This window comes from Emys orbicularis, chromosome 1, assembly GCF_028017835.1.
Source record: "Emys orbicularis isolate rEmyOrb1 chromosome 1, rEmyOrb1.hap1, whole genome shotgun sequence".
NCBI classification, from domain to species: Eukaryota; Metazoa; Chordata; order Testudines; family Emydidae; genus Emys; species Emys orbicularis.
Window position 1 is genome coordinate 150775861 of NC_088683.1, and position 22162 is coordinate 150798022.

Consider the following 22162-nt stretch of genomic DNA (forward strand, 5'->3'; position numbering starts at 1 on the left):
GTTGTGTGTCAGTGCACGGTTGGTTGTATTGCTGCCCAATTGATGTGGCTACTTCCACAGTGGTGATGGTGTGAGATGGCAGGAAAATGATTTGGACTTAAGGAGCTGAAGTGAGAGACCATGTGGTTGTTACTCTGGCTATGGTGACTGAAATGGTTTGGTCATTTTTTGGGGAAGTTTGTAGTGATGCATGTTGGGGGTTGTGGTGACAGGGGGATGGTGTTATTCCCATTGGTGTGGTCCCATACTGGTGCATGCTGGGATTCATGGTTGTGGTTGCAGTGACAGAGAGGTGACAGGGGTTGGGTTTGGTCCCTGTTGGGAGTGGCTGCACTGTTGTATGTTAGTAATCAGAGCTCTGACTGAAGAGCATGCTGGCAGTACATACACCATCCATCTCCCCTCCCTACCTAAGAGCCTCTTCAGGATCAGCTGGTTTTCTTCCAGCAGGACATCAAACACATTTGATGACTCCATAGTCCCCGTGCGCAAGTGGTTGGCTTCCCAGTTGCCACAGGCGTAGCCATAAAAATCCTCACAGGGGTCTATGGTGGCATTTCTCACCTCCAGGAGTCTGGCCAGGAGCGTGAGACACTCCTCGGTGTCACAAGGTTCTGAGCAAGAAGCAAAGACAGGAGTCATCATTAGCAGGGTGAAGGAAATTCAGGACAACTGTATGAAAATATAGGAGAGAGGTTATTTTGAAGTTTTATTTGTGGTAAAAATTCTATGCTTTTGGCACAGTGTTGGATTCTTTGAAAAATTATTGCTGAACAGAGGATAAAGTGTATCCTATGTTTGACTTTATGGATGGATGTCAATAAGTACCAATTAAGGGAAGCCATTAAAATAAAGGATGAATGGTCACCCCAGGGAGAAGGTCCCATCTTGACACAACCCAAACGGCCATAAAGCTGATTATCAACAAACTTCTCCTATTTTCATCTTCTTACCACATTCACTGTGTGTTTGGCCAAGTAATGACCCCAAGGGAATATGATAACCGCTACAAGGTTAGGAAGGGTGTAAACACCAGAAAGGAAGAGAAGGGCATAGCTAGGGGAAAAGAGCTAAACCTGAACAATGATATTTCAGGAAGCATTTTTCAAAAGTGACATCTGTCAGACCTTTTCTACAAAGGAAAGTTGCACCAGTCCAACTTATGTTGATTTAAAAACTGATTTAATAAGCCTGTGTAAACTCCTGGGTAGATACTCTTATTTTGTTTTGAGAGTGGTTTGTGTTGGTTTCCAGTTAAGTCAGTTTTTTGCTGAAATAAGCCACTCTTCAGTCAAAATAATAATACATCTTTAGTTAAACCCTTGGAAGTTTGTGTCTAGACAAGGCCAGAGGCTGCGGCTTAATGTCTCAAGGTGAAGGGTGGAAGGGCCATTGTCTGAGACAGAAAACTGGCCTAAGCAAAGTCATGTATAATATACAAGTAGGGCTCAGACCTTCACTGGTTGGTATGATGTATGTGGGAAAAGGTGGGAGATAGAGAAGATCTGAACTAATATAGCCTTTCTGTCTCTAACTTCTAGGGGTCTATAGTGAGGGGCTCCCCAGCCCTCACAAATGGGGAAAGGACAGGAGAGGAGTTAAAGGGAAATGCCAGCTAAGGGGAAAATAAGTAAACTGGGGAAGAGGATGTGTATGACTTGGCCTCTTCATATTTATAGATCCTTATAGCAGAGATCTGTCTAGTGGTTAGAAAAGTGGACTGCTTGTGGATCTGGATTCCTGGGCTCTATTTCCAGCTCTGCCACTGACAGGAACTCTCTAATTGTCTTATTAATACAAGGATTCCATTGGTTGGACCTGTGAAAACTAGGACGGGCCTATGAATTCAGGGATGGAAAGGAGGGGCAATTCCAAGCCCCAGCCCCAAATTCTAGACTTATCCACATTTCTGCTGGGTCACCTACAGACAGACCAATACTGCTCAGGGATACAGAAGCTGTGAGTTAGAGGGAGGGGATGAGAGTACTGTAATACAATAGCTTTTAGAAAGTGCAGTGCTGCTCTTCATGGAAGCTGGGCCAGGCCACACTAGGTTGGCAGGAAGCTTGGGAGTGAGGAGGTCTCCACATGGCAGGGAAGGCTTGGAGAGGGGTAGCACAATATCTCTTTATTAGAATTTATTGACTTCAGACATTTATGTTTTCCTAAGACTTAGGAATCTTCCAGGGCTTGGGCCTCATATAGATGCTCAGCCCAAAAGGCAATGAAGGGAGAGGAGAGAGAGGAAGGGGTCTCACTGGTGGGTCGGGTGCGAGGGAAGGGAGAAAGACTGTCATGTCTTGTACCCAGGCCCTGGTGTAGGATGGTGTAGGCAAGAAGCAATGCAAACCCAAGGCCAGTGCTGAGCGTGAGAGCACACAGGAGCAGGCTCTTCCCCCGGAGACATCTTCCTTTCTTTGCAGCCTCTCTTGGATCCTCCTCACAGGGCTGAAAAGGGGGAGTTAGGAAAAGAGAGGAGATGAAGAGAGAAACGTTCCTTTTAAAGTTACGCCAGGTCACATGCCCTCCCAGCTCCACCCGTCTACCAGTATTGACACAGGAGGGCTGGTAACCAGAGACATTAGTAATTGTACCTGTTCCCCAGCTGCTTCTATCCATGCCTTGCAGAACCCTCAACAGCAGTTTCTGCACCTCTGCCTCACCAGCTGCAGCGATCCTTCCCTTTCTTTCCATTTAGCTGAGCTCCCAACTCCTCCCCAAAAATCATGGCACTAATATGCTGCCATCCCATTGTTCACTCTGCTTGTGTGTTACCCCCTTGCCCCCACCCTGTGTCTCTCCCGTCTGTTCAGACTGTAAGCTCTTTTTGGCAGGGATCATCTGCTGCTCTGTGTTTGTACAGCACAATGGGGGCCCAATCTTGGTTGGCCTTGGGCACTACTGCCATAAACATGATTAATAATAAACAATAATCATAATAAAAGCAGAGAAAAGATAAGAACAGAAAACCCAGGCAGGAAAGGAGGAATGTGGAGATGGTATAGAAAAGAAGGATGCATCGGTGCAGGAGACAAAGCTTTCTCAGGGGCTGATTTGAGAGTGTGGAATGGACTCCTCCAGAAACTAAGGACCATCCCAAACCTCACCACCTTCTGCTTCAAGTGCAAGGTGCACTTATTCAGCCCGCCTTCTTTACCATAAACACAGAGCAATAAGTATATTTAAGCAACAACAAGGACAACACAAAACTAAACAAAAAATTCTACCAAACTGAACACTCTCGTGCAACACTCTTCTCCCCATGGGAGAGTATGAGAGAACTAACCAGACATGACAGACGTTAGTCACGCTGCTCAATGCACTACTGGAAGGTGCTCATACATCTGCTGGAAGCTGCTCACACACTACAGTGATGAGCGTGATATAAGATCCTATGCAGAGCTGAATAGAATAGATGGAGAAGAGCAAAAAGCAGTGTTATAGCCCCAGATCCACAAAGGTATTGAGGCTTCTAACTTCCATTGATTTCAATTAAATTTAGGAACCTGCCTCAATATTTTTATGGATCTGGGCCATAATGCTTAGCACACCTAGTATTTTACATCCTTGAAAGGCAGCACAGTCGTTAATGTGGGATTTTCAAAGACAGACATTCCAGTACGGTCCTGCTAATGAAGACAGGGGGCTGGACTCGATGACCTTTCGGGGTCCCTTCCAGTTCTATGAGATAGGTATATCTCCATATATTATATTATATTATTATTATATTAGGTGCCCAGTTCCCACTGGCTTTCAATGGGTGCATAACTGTGCCTTTGAAAATCTGCCCCCAACTAATTAAGGCAGGATTTGGAATAGGAGAAAGGAAATCAAATAGACAGAAGCTGGGCCTGCACATGTAGGGTAGAAAACATAGAAAGTGACCAGACAGAATACAACAAAGGGAGAAAAATGGTTTTCTTCCACCCTTCGATCCCACTGTGATGGTAACACACACTGGGTTTTACGCTGAAAGTGAAGACAGTCTCAGGGAAGGGGTGGAACGGGAGGGAGAATTTGCATGGCTTAAGAACAGAGAGGAGTGGGTACCCTTTTCTTCTGTGTGCAACTCCTTCACTCCCTCCAAAACCATCCCTTGTGCCCCCTCTTTGCCCCTGCAATATGTTTCCCTGTTTTTCAGGTTTGCAGCCTGATTACAAGGTGTTCAAAATCCTGGATTACCCTGGTCTTGTGCTCTTTGAAGGGTACCTATATCTCCTCCTCAAATGCTGAAAGTTGTGGTATAAGAAGACAGGAAGCAGCATGATGTGACTTTTCATTTCCTGTGGAAGCTATGATTCAAAGTAGACTCTACACACACAGTGTATTAATATTTTCCTTATTAAATAATGCCTCTGTTAAATAATAGTGATTAAAACAAAGAAGCAAGCAAGCAAACAAACAAAAACAGACATTTAGAGTGCTCCCTCCAAATGTACAATTCTGAACAATGCAAGGAAGCTGAGATTTTAGGGTCTGTGCAATGAGGGACATGATAAGAACACTTCCTAAAACACTTCATATTTCCTAAATAATAGCCTTTGGATTTAGCTTATCTGTTTTTGATGTTGGGTTTGAAGGAATGACATTCAACTTTTGAAATAACAATGTCTTGGGTCTGCTCGGAAGGACACTGATCTCCTCCCTTAGTGCTGTGGGAAGAAGATACAGAATGGGGGAATGCCTCCTCTGCCTCTCATGGCTAGATACACATGGCCCAACACAAACTAACTACCCTTGACCGTGGCTCTGGGGGACTGTAGGGAGGAAGGGGTGCCACTGATCTACAGAATTTTTCAAATAGTCTGGCTTCAGTCTGGTCTCAGCTCAGGTAGGTCTGGATACTCAAAGGGATTTGGCAATGGGATATGGAGACTTTTACATCTTGTTCCAATCTGGCCTGAAGTTGTGGGGTGCAAGACAGTTGGATGGCTTACACAAGACTGAGGAATGGGATATGGAGCCTATCATGTGCAGGTTGCCCCTTCCAACCTGGCCTCAGATAAGAGAAGAGTGAGTGGGTAAACTGGCTGTATGGTTGGAGGAGATTGAGGAAGAGGATAGAGAGCCTTTTACCTCCAAGCCATCACTAGCTTCAATTCATGAAGGAGTGTGGAGTCTGAATGGTTTACAGGAGACCGAGGAGTGGGTCAGCATTTCCAGTGCTTCTCCATGTTGTGGGGACTGGATATTCCAGGGTAGGGGATGGACATGGGTGAATGGGGTATGAACCCTGTCATTTATAGGTTACATATGCTAATACAGATAGGATTGCCAGGCATCCGGTTTTCAACCAGAATGCCCAGTCGAAAAGGGACCCTGGCAGCTCCGGTCAGCACTGCTGACCGGGCCGTTAAAAGTCCGGTTGGCGGCGCAGCAGAGCTAAGGCAGGCTCCAGTGTCAACAAAAGCAGATCTCCCCAAAGCTCTGCTTACTTCATGAGCTCCTCACAGAATAAATGGCCAAATTCAAATTTTCTGTTTCAGTCTTTAAGGTTAGACACAGAATCAAGCCAAGCCAAGTAACCACCTGGGCAGATACAAAAAAAAAAAGAAAGAAAGAAAATTATGTGACCCCCAAAATAGGGTTTAATTAAAATATTTTTTGTGAATAAATATATAAATAAATATATCATTGCTGATTACTTGTTTGTTTAGAACAATTTCTAAACAAAAATGTTAAAATATCCAAAACTCTTAAAATGTTTGAATTTTTTATTTCAAAATAGTTAGAAATTTCCCAGTTTCTCTCTATTTTACTTACTTCCCAACTTTCTTCCCCTGAAAAAGGGGGATGGGAAAGGTAAAGAAGTTAGAGAAATAAGGGGAAAAAACCCACTATCTCTTATTTAAATTATTCACTACAGGAAATGTATGAAAATAAGTGTATATATAGTGAGAGAAAATCCCCCCCCCATTTTTACACCCCGTTGCCTTTTTAAAAAATGGGCAGGAGTAAAAATTGATATAAGTGGGAGGGGATCCAGAAATTGTAAACAATTTTTTTCAAAATTAATTTTCTTTTTCCTTTTTTTTTTTTTCAAAAATTGAAAACAATGTGAAATTTTTTTAACAAAACTGTTCATTTTCTTTTTAATTTTTTTGCTGAATCTTTGACCATAATTTCAACCAGTGCGGTGCTAGAAAACATCTTTGTCCGTCTCCATAGATGTCTAATCAGGAACTATGAAAATGTTAGTCTGGAGAGTTAATCCTGGGAGAGAAGAAAGCAGAGCTTTTTCAGCAGCTGGCTCAAGAGATAGAATTCACTTCCCATGAAAAAAGAACAGGAGTACTTATGGCACCTTAGAGACTAACAAATTTATTAGAGCATAAGCTTTCGTGGGCTAGCCCACGAAAGCTTATGCTCTAATAAATTTGTTAGTCTCTAAGGTGCCATAAGTACTCCTGTTCTTTTTGCGGATACAGACTAACACGGCTGCTACTCTGAAACTTCCCATGAAAAATAATTCTTGTCAAATTTGCCATTTCAGCCCAAATGCTTGAATAGCACTGGAAGCTAATTTCTAACTGATTATTTGAGAGTAAAATACAAAATTTGGAATTTACAGTGTGTAGGTTAATTACATAAGTCATCCACTCAGGGATGTGAACCATGTGACTTATAAACTAAGGCCTTGTCTACACCCAGCCGCTAGTTCGGGAATCGAAGTTCCGGGTTCGATTTATCGCGTCTGGTCTGGACGCGATATATCGAACCAGGAAGTGATCGCCATCGACTGCGGTACTCCAGCTAGACGAGAGGAGTACCGCAGCGTCGACGGGGGAGCCTGCCTGCCGCGTGTGGACCGAGGTAAGTTCGAACTAAGGTACTTCGAACTTCAGCTACGTTATTCACGTAGCTGAAGTTGCGTACCTTAGTTCGAATTGGGGGGTAAGTGTAGACCAAGCCTAAGAGGACATGAACTGAGACTGTTACAGTTAGAGCTAGTAGCATTATTTGTTGCAATAAATTCTCCAAATAATGTAGCCCTTTTTCTGTTTGTGACAGATTTCTGCCTATGCATTCCCTAGGCCTGGTTCTCCATTGTCATTAACATTTACACTTGTGCAAAATGAGCGCAAAGCAGGTGTAAAACACTACCAAAGCAGAATGGTAGCATTTTACATCTAATTTGCACTCAGTTAGTACGGGTGTAAATGATGAAACAAAAGATGCAAGGCAGCGGAGAATCAGGGCTATTATTTGTAAGTATTCTCTAAATAACTTGAATGAATTATTTTCAGCCATTGGGTTTGTCATAACTATAAAGGGAAGGGTGACAGCTCTCCTGTGTACAGTGCTATGGAATCCCTCCTAGCCAGAGTCTCCAAATCCTTTTACCTGTAAAGGGTTAAGAAGCTCGGGTAACCTGGCTGACACCTGACCCCAAGGACCAATAAGGGGACAAGATACTTTCAAATCTTGGGGGGGGGAAGGCTTTTGTGTGTGTCCTTTGTTTAAGGGGTTGTTCGCTCTTGGGACTGAGAGGGACCAGACATCAATCTAGGTTCTCCCCATCTTTTTAAACAAGTCTCTCTTATTTCAAAATTGTAAGTAAAAGCCAGGCAAGGCGTCTTAGATTTACTTTGTTTTTCTTAACTTGTAAATGTACCTTTTACTAGAGTGCTTATCTTGTTTGCTATACTTTGAACCTAAGACAGAGGGGATTCCTCTGAGCTCTTTAAGTTTGATTACCCTGTAAAGTTATTTTCCATACTGATTTTGCAGAGATGATTTTTACCTTTTGCTTTAATTAAAAGCCTTCTTTTTAAGAACCTGATTGATTTCTCCTTGTTTTAAGATCCAAAGGGGGTTTGGATCTGTATTCACCAGGAGTTGGAGAAAGGAAGGAGGGGGGAAGGGTCAATTTCTCCTTGTTTAAGATCCAAGGAGTTTGGATCTGTATTCACCAGGGAATTGGTGAAAGGTTTCTCAAGGCTTCCCAGGGAGGGAATTCTTAAGATGGTGGCAGCGGACCAGAGCTAAGCTGGCAGATAAGCTTAGAAGTTTTCATGCAGGCCCCTACATTTGTACCCTAAAGTTCAAAGTGGGGATACAGCCTTGACATGGTGGTAGCGGTGGGATGCTCCGTGCCGCTGCCCAAGCTTTTTGAAGGCTGTCATCTGCTTCCTGCTCGGCCTGGAACTGTTCCCTTGATGCTGGAGACATCAGTTCCTCCTTGGACTGTGGACTGGGGCTTGGTCCCTCTGGAAGCGATGCAGGTGCTGGGGCTTTTTCATTGACTGTGAACCGCTGTCCGCTGGTGCACTATGTGGTATTTAAATAACTTGAATGAATTATTTTCAGCCATTGGGTTGTTCACAAACTGTTCACTTTGATCATTTGCTATTCAGTGGGCCTGAAGTGTGACTTGCCATGGTAATCACATGCAGGGGTGGATGTAGTCTCCCAATTCAATGGGTGCACAATGCCTCCTCCTCCTTGCCCTGCTGAGGGAGCACTGGCCACAAACAGCAGCACCCTCCGCCTCAGCACTACAATCCTAATACTGTCACAGGGCAGATGGGAGGTCCCAGGGAGCGGTGGGTGAAGTGGGTGGGTTGGAGAACAAGCCTGCCTCACATTCACCCCCCCAAGCAGTGGTTCTTGTCCCTTGGGGCTCTGCCCGGCTCCCTGGAAAACCAATGGAATTGAAGCACACACTGAAAGTGAAGTACATACTAAAGTGCTTTGCTGAATAGAGATGGTTTGCTGAACCCTGGCCTGGAAGACTGAAAAGTATGAAGCATAAAAACAGCCAATAAAAAATTAAAATAATGAATGACACCTACTCTTGTTCTCATGAGAATATGAGTATTTGTATGTAAAACAGCCATTCCCCAAATATACATGCCCATTTGCCTGAACAGAAAATAAAAATGGGTATGAACACGAACAAATGGAACAGCAATTCAGAATACAAACAAAGGCTTATGAACTCTACCTTTTGCTGTATTCAACAGCTTTAATTATAACATAATAGATATTTTGAAATTCATGTTATGTTGATTAGTTACATAACTCATATGGTATTGTTTCTGTTCCATTTGGATCTTATATATTTAACCAAATTAGCACTACTTGGCAAATGTACATTTGATTATAAATTTGCAGTTATGTTGATTAATTACATAAGACATCTAGTCAGGAAAGAGAAACAAAACCACATGACATATAATTAGCCCAATACAACGTGATTTTCAATTTGCAAATATTTGCAATTGAAGAATGATCTCCACGCTAAAAAAAAAATGTTGAAAAAAATTGCAAATAATTCTGAATAAAGAGGGCATCTGGAATTCTGAAATTTGTGTGTGAACAATTTGTGGATACTATAAAAAAAACTCATCAGATACATTATTTGTTGCAAATTGTTCACTTAGGTCTCAGCATAACCTAAATATGGCCACCAGTGGGAACCGGTTTTCTAAAACCTTTAACTGTGGACAGCAATTCCAAGACAAAACTGCCCACTGGGATGACTCTGAACTGTAGCTGGTGGTTCTAGCAGCAGTTACCAACTGGAATAGTGCAAAATGAGCCTCCCCCAGCAATTCACTCATCTGACACAGAGATATGGAAAGAAAGACTCTTAGAGACAAATGTGGGCAAAGCAGGGGATACAGATAAATATAGAGTCAGAAAACTCTGATATCTTGTCTCACCGGCAGCAGGGATGGGGAGCCAGGAGTTATCTATGTGTACATTAGGCAAGTCTAAACAAAGTTGAAACTCAAACTTCGTAGATCCCTATGCTGGAACCTGAACCCCTAGTGTTGGGCCCTGTGCAAGTTCTTTTGTACCCCAACTCTCAAGTGCAATTGAGTCCAGCTGTTCAACCCCCTGAGGGCACAGAGCAGGGTAAGAGTGAAAGAGAGACATAGAGAGGAAGGAAAAGAGAGGGAGCACAACTGAGTTAAATGATATGAGTAGGGGACTAGAATTCTTTCCCTACCTGCTGAGGAGTCCTTATGCCGTTCATTGTGGAGACTCTCCTGTTCCCTGTGTGGTTACTGCTGCTGCTGCTAGGTTGTTTATGCCCTACTCCTCCCCGAGGGCTGGTAAAGAACACAGTTCAGATCACAGATAGTCTCTCCTTCCCACCTTGGCTGAGTGCTCGGAGGAGGAGGAGGAGATGGGAAAAAGGGCTTTGAAAAACACCCTTAAAGAAAACAGGAGGCAGAGAGAGAGAGAGAGATATGGATACATTTCTGCAGCTCCCCGCCCACCTTCTCCTTCTGACACCCCTTCCTCCCCTGACAGTGCATTTTTGCTTTCTACTTCCCTTTGGGAGAGCAAGGTTCTACCACAGTTTATCTATCTGTCTGAGTTATCCTGTGCACCTGCCCCCTCCCCGCCATGCCAGGAACCCATGTTGGTCACAAATATGTAATTCTTTCCCCTGGCCAACTCACCACTTCTTCCTTCCTACCCCAGCTGCCCTGCTGTTCCCTGCACTCCACATGCCTGCTCTGATATTCAAACTGCCTGTTTGAACCTGCTGTTCTGGGCCCTGAGGCCTCTGCTAACCTCCAAGATAATGAGAGTTACAGAGTCTGGTGCTCCTCTTCCCCCAGAAGGTGCAAAAATCCAGGTGTGCTTCTCCTGCTGCTTCTACAACAGCACCAAAATCTATTTCCAGCAGGAACAGAAATGGAATTCTGATTCTCTTCCTTCTGCACCCAGAATCCATTCCAGGGTGGCAGGTACACCCCGTGTGCATTCCAGCTTGGTACAAAATAGCAGCAGCCCACTTCCCTGAAGACCCTTCCAGGGAAGATTTAAGAGGTGTGGTTCTTCCGCTTTGAGAAACCAGCTGGTGGTCCCTTGAAGGTTTCATGAGTGGAGTGGGAGTCTAGGTTACTTCCCCCAAGATCCCTAAAGCTCAGTGACAGGGAAGGACAATTACAGAGGGGTGGCTGGGACCAGGAGCGCCGCCAGCTTTTCCACCGCCATAGGCGGCGGAAGGTCCCGCCCCGAAATGTCGCCCCCCCAGAGGCGGCGGAAGGTCCTGCCGCGGAAATACCGCCATGGTCGCCGCCCCCCAAATCGCAGCGCCCTAGGCGACTGCCTAGGTCGCCTAATGGGTTGCGCCGGCCCTGGCTGGGACCTATTTGGAGGGTGAGAGTTTACAGAAAGGTTAGACCTGAGCAGAGGTCCAGTGCAGGGTCCTCCCTCACCACTCCACTCTGACAGACTCTCCAGATGAATGTGCCATTGTCTTCCCACACTGCCTTTGGGATGTACAAATAGGCTTGGATTCCAGTTCAGGCGTTCAGATATTTCCCAAGTATTAGCCCCCACCCCACATCTAACAGTGAGGTTATTTGTGTATCCGTGAAGTGCACATGCAGATTCATAGTTTTATAATTATGAGATAAGGATATTGATCCCTTATGAAGCTGAAGTCAATTACTTATCCCCAGGTCCTTATACCTCTAGGGTCACCCCAAGTCATACATCTCCATATCCATCTGATGGTTCTGAACAGCCTGGAACATGGAGGCCCCTGTAGAAGTTTTCTTTTTGTGCAGTGTTTTACCCTGTGTCACCCCCAGCTCAGGCTCCATTTTACAAATGTTCCTCGAATACGCAACTAGCTGTGTATGAGAAAATAGCTCTTGGGTCACCCCAAATCAAGTCTCTGAGACTGAGGGCATCATGTCCCAGGATGTTCAGAACCATTTGACAGACACAGGGACATATGACTTGTGTGACCTGAGAGATGTTATGTCAAACCACCACTTACTTATTTAAATTAAGAGCCCTTGAACAATGAACCAGGATCCTGAATAAGGGGATGGGAATAGGTAACTCATTTCAGCCTCATGATTGCTTTATTTAGCACAGCCTCTGTCATCCCCTGAGCAGCATAAACTATTGTCCCCAACCAGTGTAGGGAGAATAAATGTGAAGTGACAGGGTGATTTATATCATGTGACTGAGGTACTCAATTTGTCCTCAGACTGGCTGATAAGGCTCTCCTGACAGATGGCCTGGACCCTTATGCCCATGTCTTCACTTTGGCGTGTGCTCTCTCAGACAACTGGCAAGATGAATTACAGCAGTATTTATATTCATATTCAAGCTCTTTATTTTGCCTTCAAGGCCCTACACAATTTAACTTCTACCTACTGCTCAGCTCATGATTATTTTTGCTCCCTGCCCCTTCCAAGCTGCATCTAGCTGATCCTTTCATGTCCCTGTGCCACACTTGTCTCTGTGCCTTTACCATGGGGCTCACACTCCCGTACTCTTCATCCAGAGGTCCCCCATTCCACCCTCTCTTCCTTCAAATCCCTTCTCAAAACATAGATCTTCCATGACACCTATAAGCATCTGTGAATAAACTGGCCAAATTTGTTCACTGCTATTTGCTCTCTGACTCTGTCCCTCTGTCACCCTTGCACCCACAGGTGCTGGAACTAGGGGTCCTGGGGGTGCTGCCGCACCCACTGGCTTGAAGTGGTTTCCATTATATACAGAGTTTACAGTTTGGCTAAATGGCTCTCAGCACCCCCACTATACAAATTGTTCCAGCCCCCCTGCTTACACCTGGTGGTGCTGACAGCAACAAGGGCCAGGTTCCATATCTAGAGGTTCCTGTTAATATTGCAAAACAGAAACGCCTCGAGCCCCCACCCAGAAATCTGGTAAAACTAAATACCACCTCTGGGCACCTCTAAGAGGCAATACTTCCCCTCTTGCAAGCACGGAGTCTGTGAATAACAAAAGAAAACTTTTATTGCCAAGGAAAGGAGACCCAGCATTAATTTTGGAAAATACCATAATAATGATTCAAAAATATGCAAACTACAAGTGAACACCTGCCCCACAATATCTTGGGCAATGTTCTTTGCCTCAGTTTCTCACCTGGTAGAGTAAAAGCCTGACAGACAAATGTCCCTTTAACATGCTGCATCTCACTCACAGTCAGTTGTCCAAAGTCAGCAAAGTCCCAGAAGTCAGGGGTGCTTTCACGTGGGTTCAGCTCCTGCCCCTGAGGGGGGCATTGAGCAATGCCTTTTCTGCTGCTCGCTGCTACCACTGTTGTTTATGCTGCTGTCTGCCACCTCTGCATCTAACTGTGATGGTTCCTCTACCTAGCCCAGTTCTTAGCCGTTTCACTGGGTAGTGGGGAACCTCACTGCTGCTGCTGCTGCTGCTGTACCCTTTGTGTTGTATTTCAGTGCAATACTGTCCCTACACAAGGTCTAAGGTTCAACCCCCTAGACCAGCGGTTCTCAAACTTTAGCAACCCGAGGACCCCCATTTTTATTTTAAAATTTTCACAGACCCCCAAACCTCCTGATCAGCCCCAGGCCCCACCCCCACTCCACCCCTGCTACTCCTCTTCCCTGCCTTTTTCCACCCCCCTCCCTACCAGTGCCTCCTGCATGCCACTGAACAGCTGTTCTCCGGAGTGCAGGAGGCACTAGGGGGAGGAGTTGATCAGTGGGGCCCACAAACCCCCTGAAGTACCCTCACAGACCCCCAGGGGTCCACAGACCCCAGTTTGAGAAATGCTGCCCTAGACCTTCCCATCAGTGATTTTACCTCTAGTCATTAATTAGTAAGCAGAAACAAGGACTCTCCTTTGAGTCTGATCAGCTCTGTCTTTAGACACTGAAGAAGAATATCAACTGGTACAGACTTTTTAAACAATGCCACATCAGCAGGTAGGAACACCCATTCCAATCCTCTCTAACTTTCACTTGGATTTGGCATTACTACTCCCTGTTTAATGAGTAAGGTAAGAGAGTGAGGTTAAAGTGAGAGTGACCCCCTCAATTAGGGCATATTAAGTTCTGCTGCCCTTTCGTCATACAATCAGGATAATAACATTTCATTTTCCCCGGGTCCAAGATTAAAGTGAATTTTAACCCAAAACAGCCAAAATTGATTACTTTCGCAAAGCAGGTCTCTCTGCTTTTCAGGTGTGTCTATGCAAAAACAGTCTGCTCCTGAAGTCTCTTCCCCCAGTTCATCAACAGAGGATAGAAGAAAACTTATTCTGACTGTTTACATATCTAGCTAGCTACTTAAATGCTTCCTGTAACTGAGGTACCTGAGAGCCTCCTAAAACTAAGGAATGTACTCATAAAGTAATATTTACCTCTCTCCTCTCCAGTTAGCAGGGGCTGGGCTTTGTATGCTCTTTGAGGCACAGATCTTATTTCCATTTTTGTATGTAAAGTGCCTAGAATGATTTGGGCATGATACAATTTAAAATAAATTGGTTTGCTAAATAGGATCAATTCTCCTGCTATTCAGCAAACTAGATTCTGCTTTCCTGACCCAGAAATTTTGATGCTCGTTTAGGCCCTAACTATCTTTTAAAGAACATTTTATCTCCTTTCCTTGAAGTTCACCCACACCCTTGAAAAACAAAATTTTGATAAATACATTGGAAGCTCAGATGGAGGAATAGCTGCCAACAAAAACCATCTAAAAACACACACAGAGTAAAGGAAGCAGGGTCCAGCTTTCAGAGTTGCTGAACATTTACAACTTTGCAGGGCTCAAATTCAGCCAAAGGTGTCCAGAGTGGAGCTCTGGTAAATATTTTTAAACTCGTGGGGCAGAAGCCCTGAGCCCCAGCACCTTCAATAGGGCTAAAGCCCCAAGCCCAGTGTCTCTCAATGGGCTGAAGCCCTGAGACCCAGTGCCACCCCACATGGGGCTAATGCCCTGAGACACCCTGCTCCACGGGTGAAACCCAGAGCCCCGCTGAACCGCAGGGCAGAAACCTTTAGCCCCATCGCTGGGCAGAAGCCCTGAGCTCCCCCAAGCCCAGGAGCTGAAGCCAAGAGCCCCAAATGTGCCCCCATCCCCGATGGGCCCTGGAGTTTTTATAGCATGTGTGTGTGGGGGGTGGCCCTGGGAAATAATCCATGAGAATTTAAGCCCTGCAATTTTGATGGAAGTCCTTGGGAGCTGTTGCAGCTCAGACCCTCTGAAAATGAGGCCCCAAACACATTTGGTTTTAAAATTACTGTGAAACGTGAATTGGCCAGCAATCAACATTGGATAACATCAATGAGAGAATGAGACAGGAGTTAACTTGTTTAAGTGAATCTCTTAACCAGATGCTAGGCACTGATAGGCTTTTTGTAATGTATGCCCCACCAGTGGGAGAAATGTAATTCCTATTATTATGACCCTGCTATGTATTCTCCATGGTACAGTATCTAGACCATTTGGGATGAGAGTGAGCTGTTTCAGATCTCACAAGCTAAGGATAGGAGACCTTCATGGAGATCTAGGGTGCTTCAAGAAGTAGTGCCATTTCCTCAACAGAGACCACTCATCCCTCTGTCAGTGCTCACTGCAATGACCAGCATGGCACTAGAGGGTGCTGTGCTGTAGCGGTATGGGTGGCTCAATTCGGGGTGCTCTCCCCTCTGAGTCAGCACTGACCCCAGTGCCCCAGAATGGAGCTAGTGTGCCCTAGCATAGTACTGGATTGCAGGGAGAGTGATTAGTAATTCGATAGGAAGGTGCCGCAAGTCATCTAGCTGTGATATAAAGCGACTCTTGGCCATTAAAGATTCAATGGCGTTTTTTCTCCAAGAGTAGGGGATGTTAAGCCCCGTGTCCTTGCCAAACTCCATGTATCTCTCTCAACTGTCCATATTTCCACTGGATATTGAACTCTTCTGCACTTCATCACCTATACTGTTGTGTAGTGTGACTGATGGGGGAGTGATGCCTGTACTGTCTATATAGCCTGCAAATAGCTTGGGATCCTTCAGGGGGAAAGGTGCTGTGTACGCGAAGTTGTTTTTGCTGCTAACTCATGAATTTCTTCGAAGACAACTTATCAGCTACTGAAAGAGCAGACAAAATGCTTTTCCCTGGAAACTTTCTTGTGCCACTGATGGAGGCAGAGGTGTCGGGGGGGACGTCACAGGACCATTTATCAGCTGACTTATTTCTTATCTGTGAGCTGCAGAGGACAGCTCTGATCCCTTGAGGCCCGTGGTTGTGACAGGAGTTGTAGAAGTGGCAATACTGGCTTTCTTCCTCTTCCCTGTACAGAACTCTATTCTTACGTGGGCGTTGCATTCCTTTTCTCTCCCATCCCCTCCCTGGGCCCCCAGGATGCAGTGCAGGGCTGTCCTGCAAGCAAAATAAACTGTGGCACATGTTGTGTGAATTGTGCTAATATAACCCATGTCATAGAATGCTCTCTGCTCTGCTACAATGCTGCAGCCTGTAGTCAGGGGAAAGGATTGTGCCCATTGGCATGAGGGCCTGGGTAGCAGAAATACAACAGTACTCTTCCCACCACACGAAATCATGAGTTTGCCATAAAAAACAGGAGGGTTTTTTGTTTGCTTGTTTGTTTTTAAATGTTGGTTTCTTTGTCTTCTGGTTCTGGAGCCTTTTGGGGTCACTAGGTTCACATTTTCAAACTTTTCTCTGCAACCATGAGAGCTAGAAACTTCCTTCTATTTTTATATGAAAGCTGAGATTTTCCAGTAATTGCTTGAATCTAGGAGCTGAGACATAGAGCAAAACACCAAACACTGTGAGAGCTGGCAAGAGTGCTGACCAGCCCATTGTCAGCTGGAGAAGGGAGGAGTGGGGAGAGTGAGGAGAGTCGGTGCACACAGACAGCATGAGGCTGTCACACTGTGGAGGCTGGGAGGGTGACCCTATGGGCAGGGTGAGTTCACCTCTCACCCATAGACTAGGAGTGAGGATGCCATTCAGGGCTTTTGTCACTCCATTCTGACCAGCCAATGGTTGGCAGAGCCCATCCGTGGCAGAGAGTGCTGATGGAGACTCAGTGACACACCCAGGTGGCACCCTGCTTCTCACGTTATCTATACCTTTCCTCCCTCTTTATGTGTGCTATCTCTTCTACTTTCATTCCTCCACTTGCTTCTTCATCTCCAACCATGAATGGGGACAGAAAGCCTGTGAGGCTCCCCATGCTCAAATGGCAGGAAAGCTCGGCCACCAGGGCAGGGAAAAGGGGAAGGAAAATCTAGCATTCAAGTCAGGGAGGGATAATGGGATAGTCCAGCTCATAGCAGAGGAGGTGGCAGACAAGCCTACAATAGAACTAGGGCAGGGAGGGTGGAATAGTGTCATTTCTGTGGGCCCTTTGAAGAGAAGGAAATGGCCAATCCAGTCTGGAGCCAGAGCACACTTAGGCCAGGAAGCTGAGTTTGTATGAAAGAGGCAGAGGCTGGATCAGGGAGCCTGATATCCATGGAAAGGAGAGAAATCAGAAGTAAGGGTGAAAATGGAGAAGGGGGGGGGGAGATCATGGTGTCAAAGTTAGACTCAGGACTCATAGTTTGTCAGACCACTCTGTTTTATTAGCACAGCGCTCTGCTAATACATTCAGATAATGTGAGCCCCCCTGCAAGATTCAAACAGTCTTATTTATACAGATAAAAGGGTGCGAACTAAACAAAGGGACAGAGAGAGCAAATTGAAGAATTTGCCTAGGGCACAATATGCATATCCTACTTCCTTATTAGCTCTTATCATCTAAGACTAATGCTTCACCAATTGCCCTTAAGTGGAGCAATTGATTAACAGTTTCCTGACACCTGGATTGCAGCATTTCATACAGCATTCTTTAATTCATTCTATTTCTTTAATATAATTCATTTCACTTTCACAATCCCTCCTTTTGGTCAAGCTTACGCAAAGACCAACAATTACTGGGTTCCACATATTAATTGTTCTTTATCTCTTCATTCATCAGTGATATTTAACATCATCATATTAGCACTCTGTTTTGGGGCAGTCACCTGGGTGGCATACCTTACACAATTCTGGATACAACAGGAGATTAACTGAAAACATACAAAAATCATTAGGATTCCAAACAGGATAGTCAGGGCTCCCTGAAACAACATTTCCTATGCCAGAGAAATTGAACAAGTTATTTAGCCACTTCCATAAAGAACTCGGCTCTTTATGGGGAAGATATGCAATTTGTTTTAAGTGGCTAGCGCGATCTGTTACCTCATTGGTGTTGTCAGGTATATACACACAACATTTTTTTCCAATGAGAGCACAGGTCCCTCCTTTGGCCGCCAGCACTATGTCCAATGCCTGACGGTTTTGGAGGGCCATCTGTCGGATCGCCCCTGTTTCTTTGGCCAGGGCTTTTAAACTCTCTCCGGTTTCATTTGCCATTATTTCAACTACTGCTTGTAACCTTAGGAGCCTTTTTGCATGGTGTATTACTCCCCCAGGTGGGATAAGGGAACCACCCAATGGCCTCTTCCCTCCACCACACTTATCCATTTAGATACATTTATTCCCACTGCTTCTCAAGTGTCATTGTTGTTCCATGTTTTGTTAAACGGACGAGGTCCTCCAGTGAGGTCTGGGGAATTGAGTGGGATTGCCAGGACAGGAACACCAGCTTGAGAGTGGGCTGGGATGTGGCTGCAGACCCAGCAATTAGAAATATTAAGGGTCTGAGCTATCCACACTTGCTGCTGGATAAAAGAACTGTCATTGTGGACTCCCCAGACCTCAAGACACCAGCAGCCGAGGAACAGGCACCACCAGAGGCGCATGTTGGAGGCAAGGCCCTTCTGGTTCTGACAACCTAAACTGAGGGAACCGCAGTCACAGTTTTACATCCACCAGGCAGCAGGCGCTAGGCTCACTACTGCTTCTTCTCGGGCCTTGCTTTTGGTCGTCGTCTGCTTCTGGCAACCCTTATGAGAGCGTAGATTGTAAGGTATTGCAGGCTGTTTCTCTACATCTTCTTCTGGAGTCAAAAGTGACTCTGCGTGGTCCTGAGGTGATGATTGGTTTGCTGGGGGTGGTGCCTTCTTACACTGCGAAGCATGTATCCACGCTGCGATGCCAGATAGTTTAACAGCCATCTGGGTAGTAAGCAGTACCTGATGATTCTTTGATGTCCTTTAAGTCTCTTTACTTCTTATTCCTTGACTCTGGCTATAACAATGACTCTTCCTGATGCATACATTCCTCATTCACACAAACAGATTAACAAACAGTACTATTTTATATCGAGCAAAAAAAGCATTGTAAATTAAACCTTGCTAAGTTTTACAATCAATAACTAAGACAATTTACATTGAGACCCAGGCCTTTAATGTTCCTCTAATCTACTTAACATGGACACAATAGAGAATCCTGTTTCTTTACTTACTAAACCTTAAAACAAAGAAATGTATATTTAACTAGAGTGCCTACTCTGTAATACATATAGGAAACCATAGTAGACATTATAACTTATCCTAAAACAAAAGGGGTGACCATAATGAGTCATAAGGTTTGTTCTGGTCTGTCATTCCTTTCTGCTATTCAAAAAGGGGTGGCTGACAGGATGAAATCCAGCTCCTACATATCCCCCTTTTGACACTAAGGTTATTAATCACCAGTGTCACTTCTTATTTAGTCCACGTAATAGAAAATACTGGGAGGTGATTTGGGCCTGTGGCTCCAGCTTTGCATACATTTGTTTTATGCAACAGCACATTTCAAACATTACAATTAAACACATACAATTTAAAACCAAAAACAATTCGGGTTAGTAACATTAGTATGCCAGTAGTTGTGGGAGACCATTGAGAAAATATGTTATACCAATGGTAAGCTGTTATGTCTTTCTGCAGTGGCAATTCTTAACATGTTGCCATTTGCATGTATAATATGAATGGTTCGGTTTCCCACATTGCCTTTTTGTTTGTTTTAGGAACTATGTTACCTTCTTACCTTTTGTAAACACAGTACTTACATTACATTTACATTTGTCTATTGGAAGATTGCTAACACTTCCATTCTTTTAAAACACTTTTTCCCAAGAATTAACACATACACATAGCCTATTATACAGTACTTTGGTCTCATTATTTATTTTATTTCACATACAGGATCCTAGTGAAATGTCTTTACTACAGGGCTTTGGAGCAACAGGCATGAACAAGCATACCCACTTTTGAGGAGTCCACTTGGTATAACCTCTGATGTCCAGTAGTTTTCCTCCCTCCCCAGCCCACTGGCTCTAGCCAGAAGGATCCCATGTGCAATCTGGGGAGTGGGCTAACTTTCCATATTTTTGCTTCCAGAGCCTGTTGGTATGCAATCTTAACAACAATTTCTTCACTTAACAAATCTGGTCTCACCATACTGGAGACATACTTATAAACATGAATGGATGGAGTATCAAACAAAGATCCTTCCTTTGCTTTAACAGATGCATCAAAACCTTAGTGTTTCCTGATATTACCCAAAACATTTTGTGTTTCAAGGTGGACAAAGCAAGTATCTGAACTCCAGTACATTACATAGCTATGGTAGTATGTTTTTTTTCTTTTCACTTTCATTTGTTTCTGTATTAGGTTGTCCTGTAGCTGGTATTAGCTTTTTCTGATTTTCTGAAAGACAAAAATAACATTTTTCTACCCCTTTTGGGGTGGCATTGATTATTGCTTAAAATATTTCTTCCTTTCACAAATACCCTTGCTGATTGCAGGCAAAACAAGAGGAATTACCTCCATATTTTCCTGTGTTTTTGTTCTATAGGCAGGCCAGGTTTCAATGGCTTCTATCTTTTAAGAGTTATGGGGAAATTATCCCACTGTTCAGTCATTAAATCCATGAGATGGTGTACCTCAGTTTCTCCTCTACAGCAGACCAAGTTTACAATGTCTTTCCTGCTGTGTTAAGCTTTAAGTTTGTTCACAGGTAATAGCTGAAAAGCATCATTACCATAAAGGATATTTCCAAAAATCATACACACTATACATTGTTACAGGGGTACTTATTAACATTAAAGTTATTTCAATTAAAGGTATCTTGTTATACCATGCCTTTTATTTAGACAATTTGTTTGCTGACCAGGTATGTCCTTTATTTGCAATTTCTTTGTGCTGGCAGTTCTCTCCTTCCTTTATCAGTTAGGTAATTTGCATCAACACAGGCTTGGCTTTTGGATTCAAAGCCATCAGCAGAGCTCAGAGACTCTGTCTTAAAAGGAACACAATTAACTTTTACCAGAGTTTTGATTACTTTTAACTCTTGCTTCCAAAACGAAAACACAATCTATTGTGGCTCCTTTGGAGCCCTAATAGGATTTTAATTAAGTAGCATGTTTCGTTTGCATTTCTTTTACCCCCCTTTATAATATACACTGCACATGTCTGCACATTCCTTCTATACTTTAACTTTTAAAACATTAGCCATATTAATTTTTACATAAGGTGTAACTGTTTCTTTTGTTCTTACAGGGTTTTATGTACCCTTATCAAAGTGACAGTCTGATTACACAGAGCCATTTTAAGGCTCAGTGTTTCTAACATTGCTTCTTTTTGTTTTGTGCACCTCACCCCTGCTGTTGCTTCAGAGGGCACTGTTAATTTCTTATTCTTTCACTACAGCTCTCATCTGCTATTTTGTTACAAAAAACAAACAAACAAACAACCAAACAAAAAGAATCCAGAATCTCTTCCTATTTTCCTGATTTTTGACTGCCCTGCTGCAGCCATGACTTGATTTAAATTTTGTAAAGAATTAAGTTACCCCTTAAGGGTTAAATACCAAATCCCAAAGCCAACCAACACTGATTACCTGTGTCTGACAAAAAGGTCTGTCAGTTTTGCAACTTTGAATTAAAGAGTCAAATGGATTTTTAGTGGCATTATAAACAAAACAAAACCAATTTATCTTAAACCTACAAAACAGGAGTTTTACAAACCTCACATATTTCCACAGACAGACAGATACATACACATTTTCTTTTCCTTAACATCCCTTCTACACTGCTTTGTTTTTACATAGCTGTACATAGATTACATTCCCTTTATACATTTGGGTCAGTTAAGTTCCAATAGAACCCCCTTATATTCTTTTAGCAAATTTGACTAAATTGTCCATAGTCAAATTATTTCAATCAGATAGTCTCTTTACCTGGATTATTTACAGACATTCTTTTGGAAAAGGGCCCATTTTCCCTTCAGAATGGCTGCAAAGAAACCAAGAATTCTTTCTTTTTAACATTTTCACAAAGTTTAACTGCTGCAGCCTCTGTAGAGTTAACTTTTCACTCTCTTTCCTTAAATCACTTGTTTATCTCCCAAAATGACACCTTTATCAACTCAGATTTCACCATTCCAAGTATTGTCCCAGCATCTGAATTCCCCATGCCTGT

General features: G+C 43.8%; 1 protein-coding gene across 9 annotated transcripts in view; it reads right to left on the reverse strand.

Annotated features, from left to right (window-relative positions):
* The window catches only part of KEL (Kell metallo-endopeptidase (Kell blood group)), a 30290-nt gene extending 20092 nt beyond the window's left edge, over positions 1-10198 (reverse strand). For 3 of the 9 annotated variants that reach the window (XM_065408743.1, XM_065408736.1, XM_065408788.1), the window contains exons 1-4: positions 9959-10198; positions 8038-8271; positions 2259-2448; positions 411-614 (exon numbers count right to left, since the gene is read on the reverse strand). In XM_065408743.1, the coding sequence (XP_065264815.1) occupies positions 411-614; positions 2259-2448; positions 8038-8271; positions 9959-9985 (655 nt within the window). In that variant the 5' untranslated portion in view covers positions 9986-10198. Of the gene's footprint in view, positions 1-410; positions 673-2258; positions 2449-4182; positions 4497-8029; positions 8272-9958 lie in introns of those variants that run through there. The other 6 variants (XM_065408778.1, XM_065408770.1, XM_065408753.1 and 3 more) reach the window with 5 other exon arrangements.
* Positions 10199-22162: the final 11964 nt, after the last annotated feature.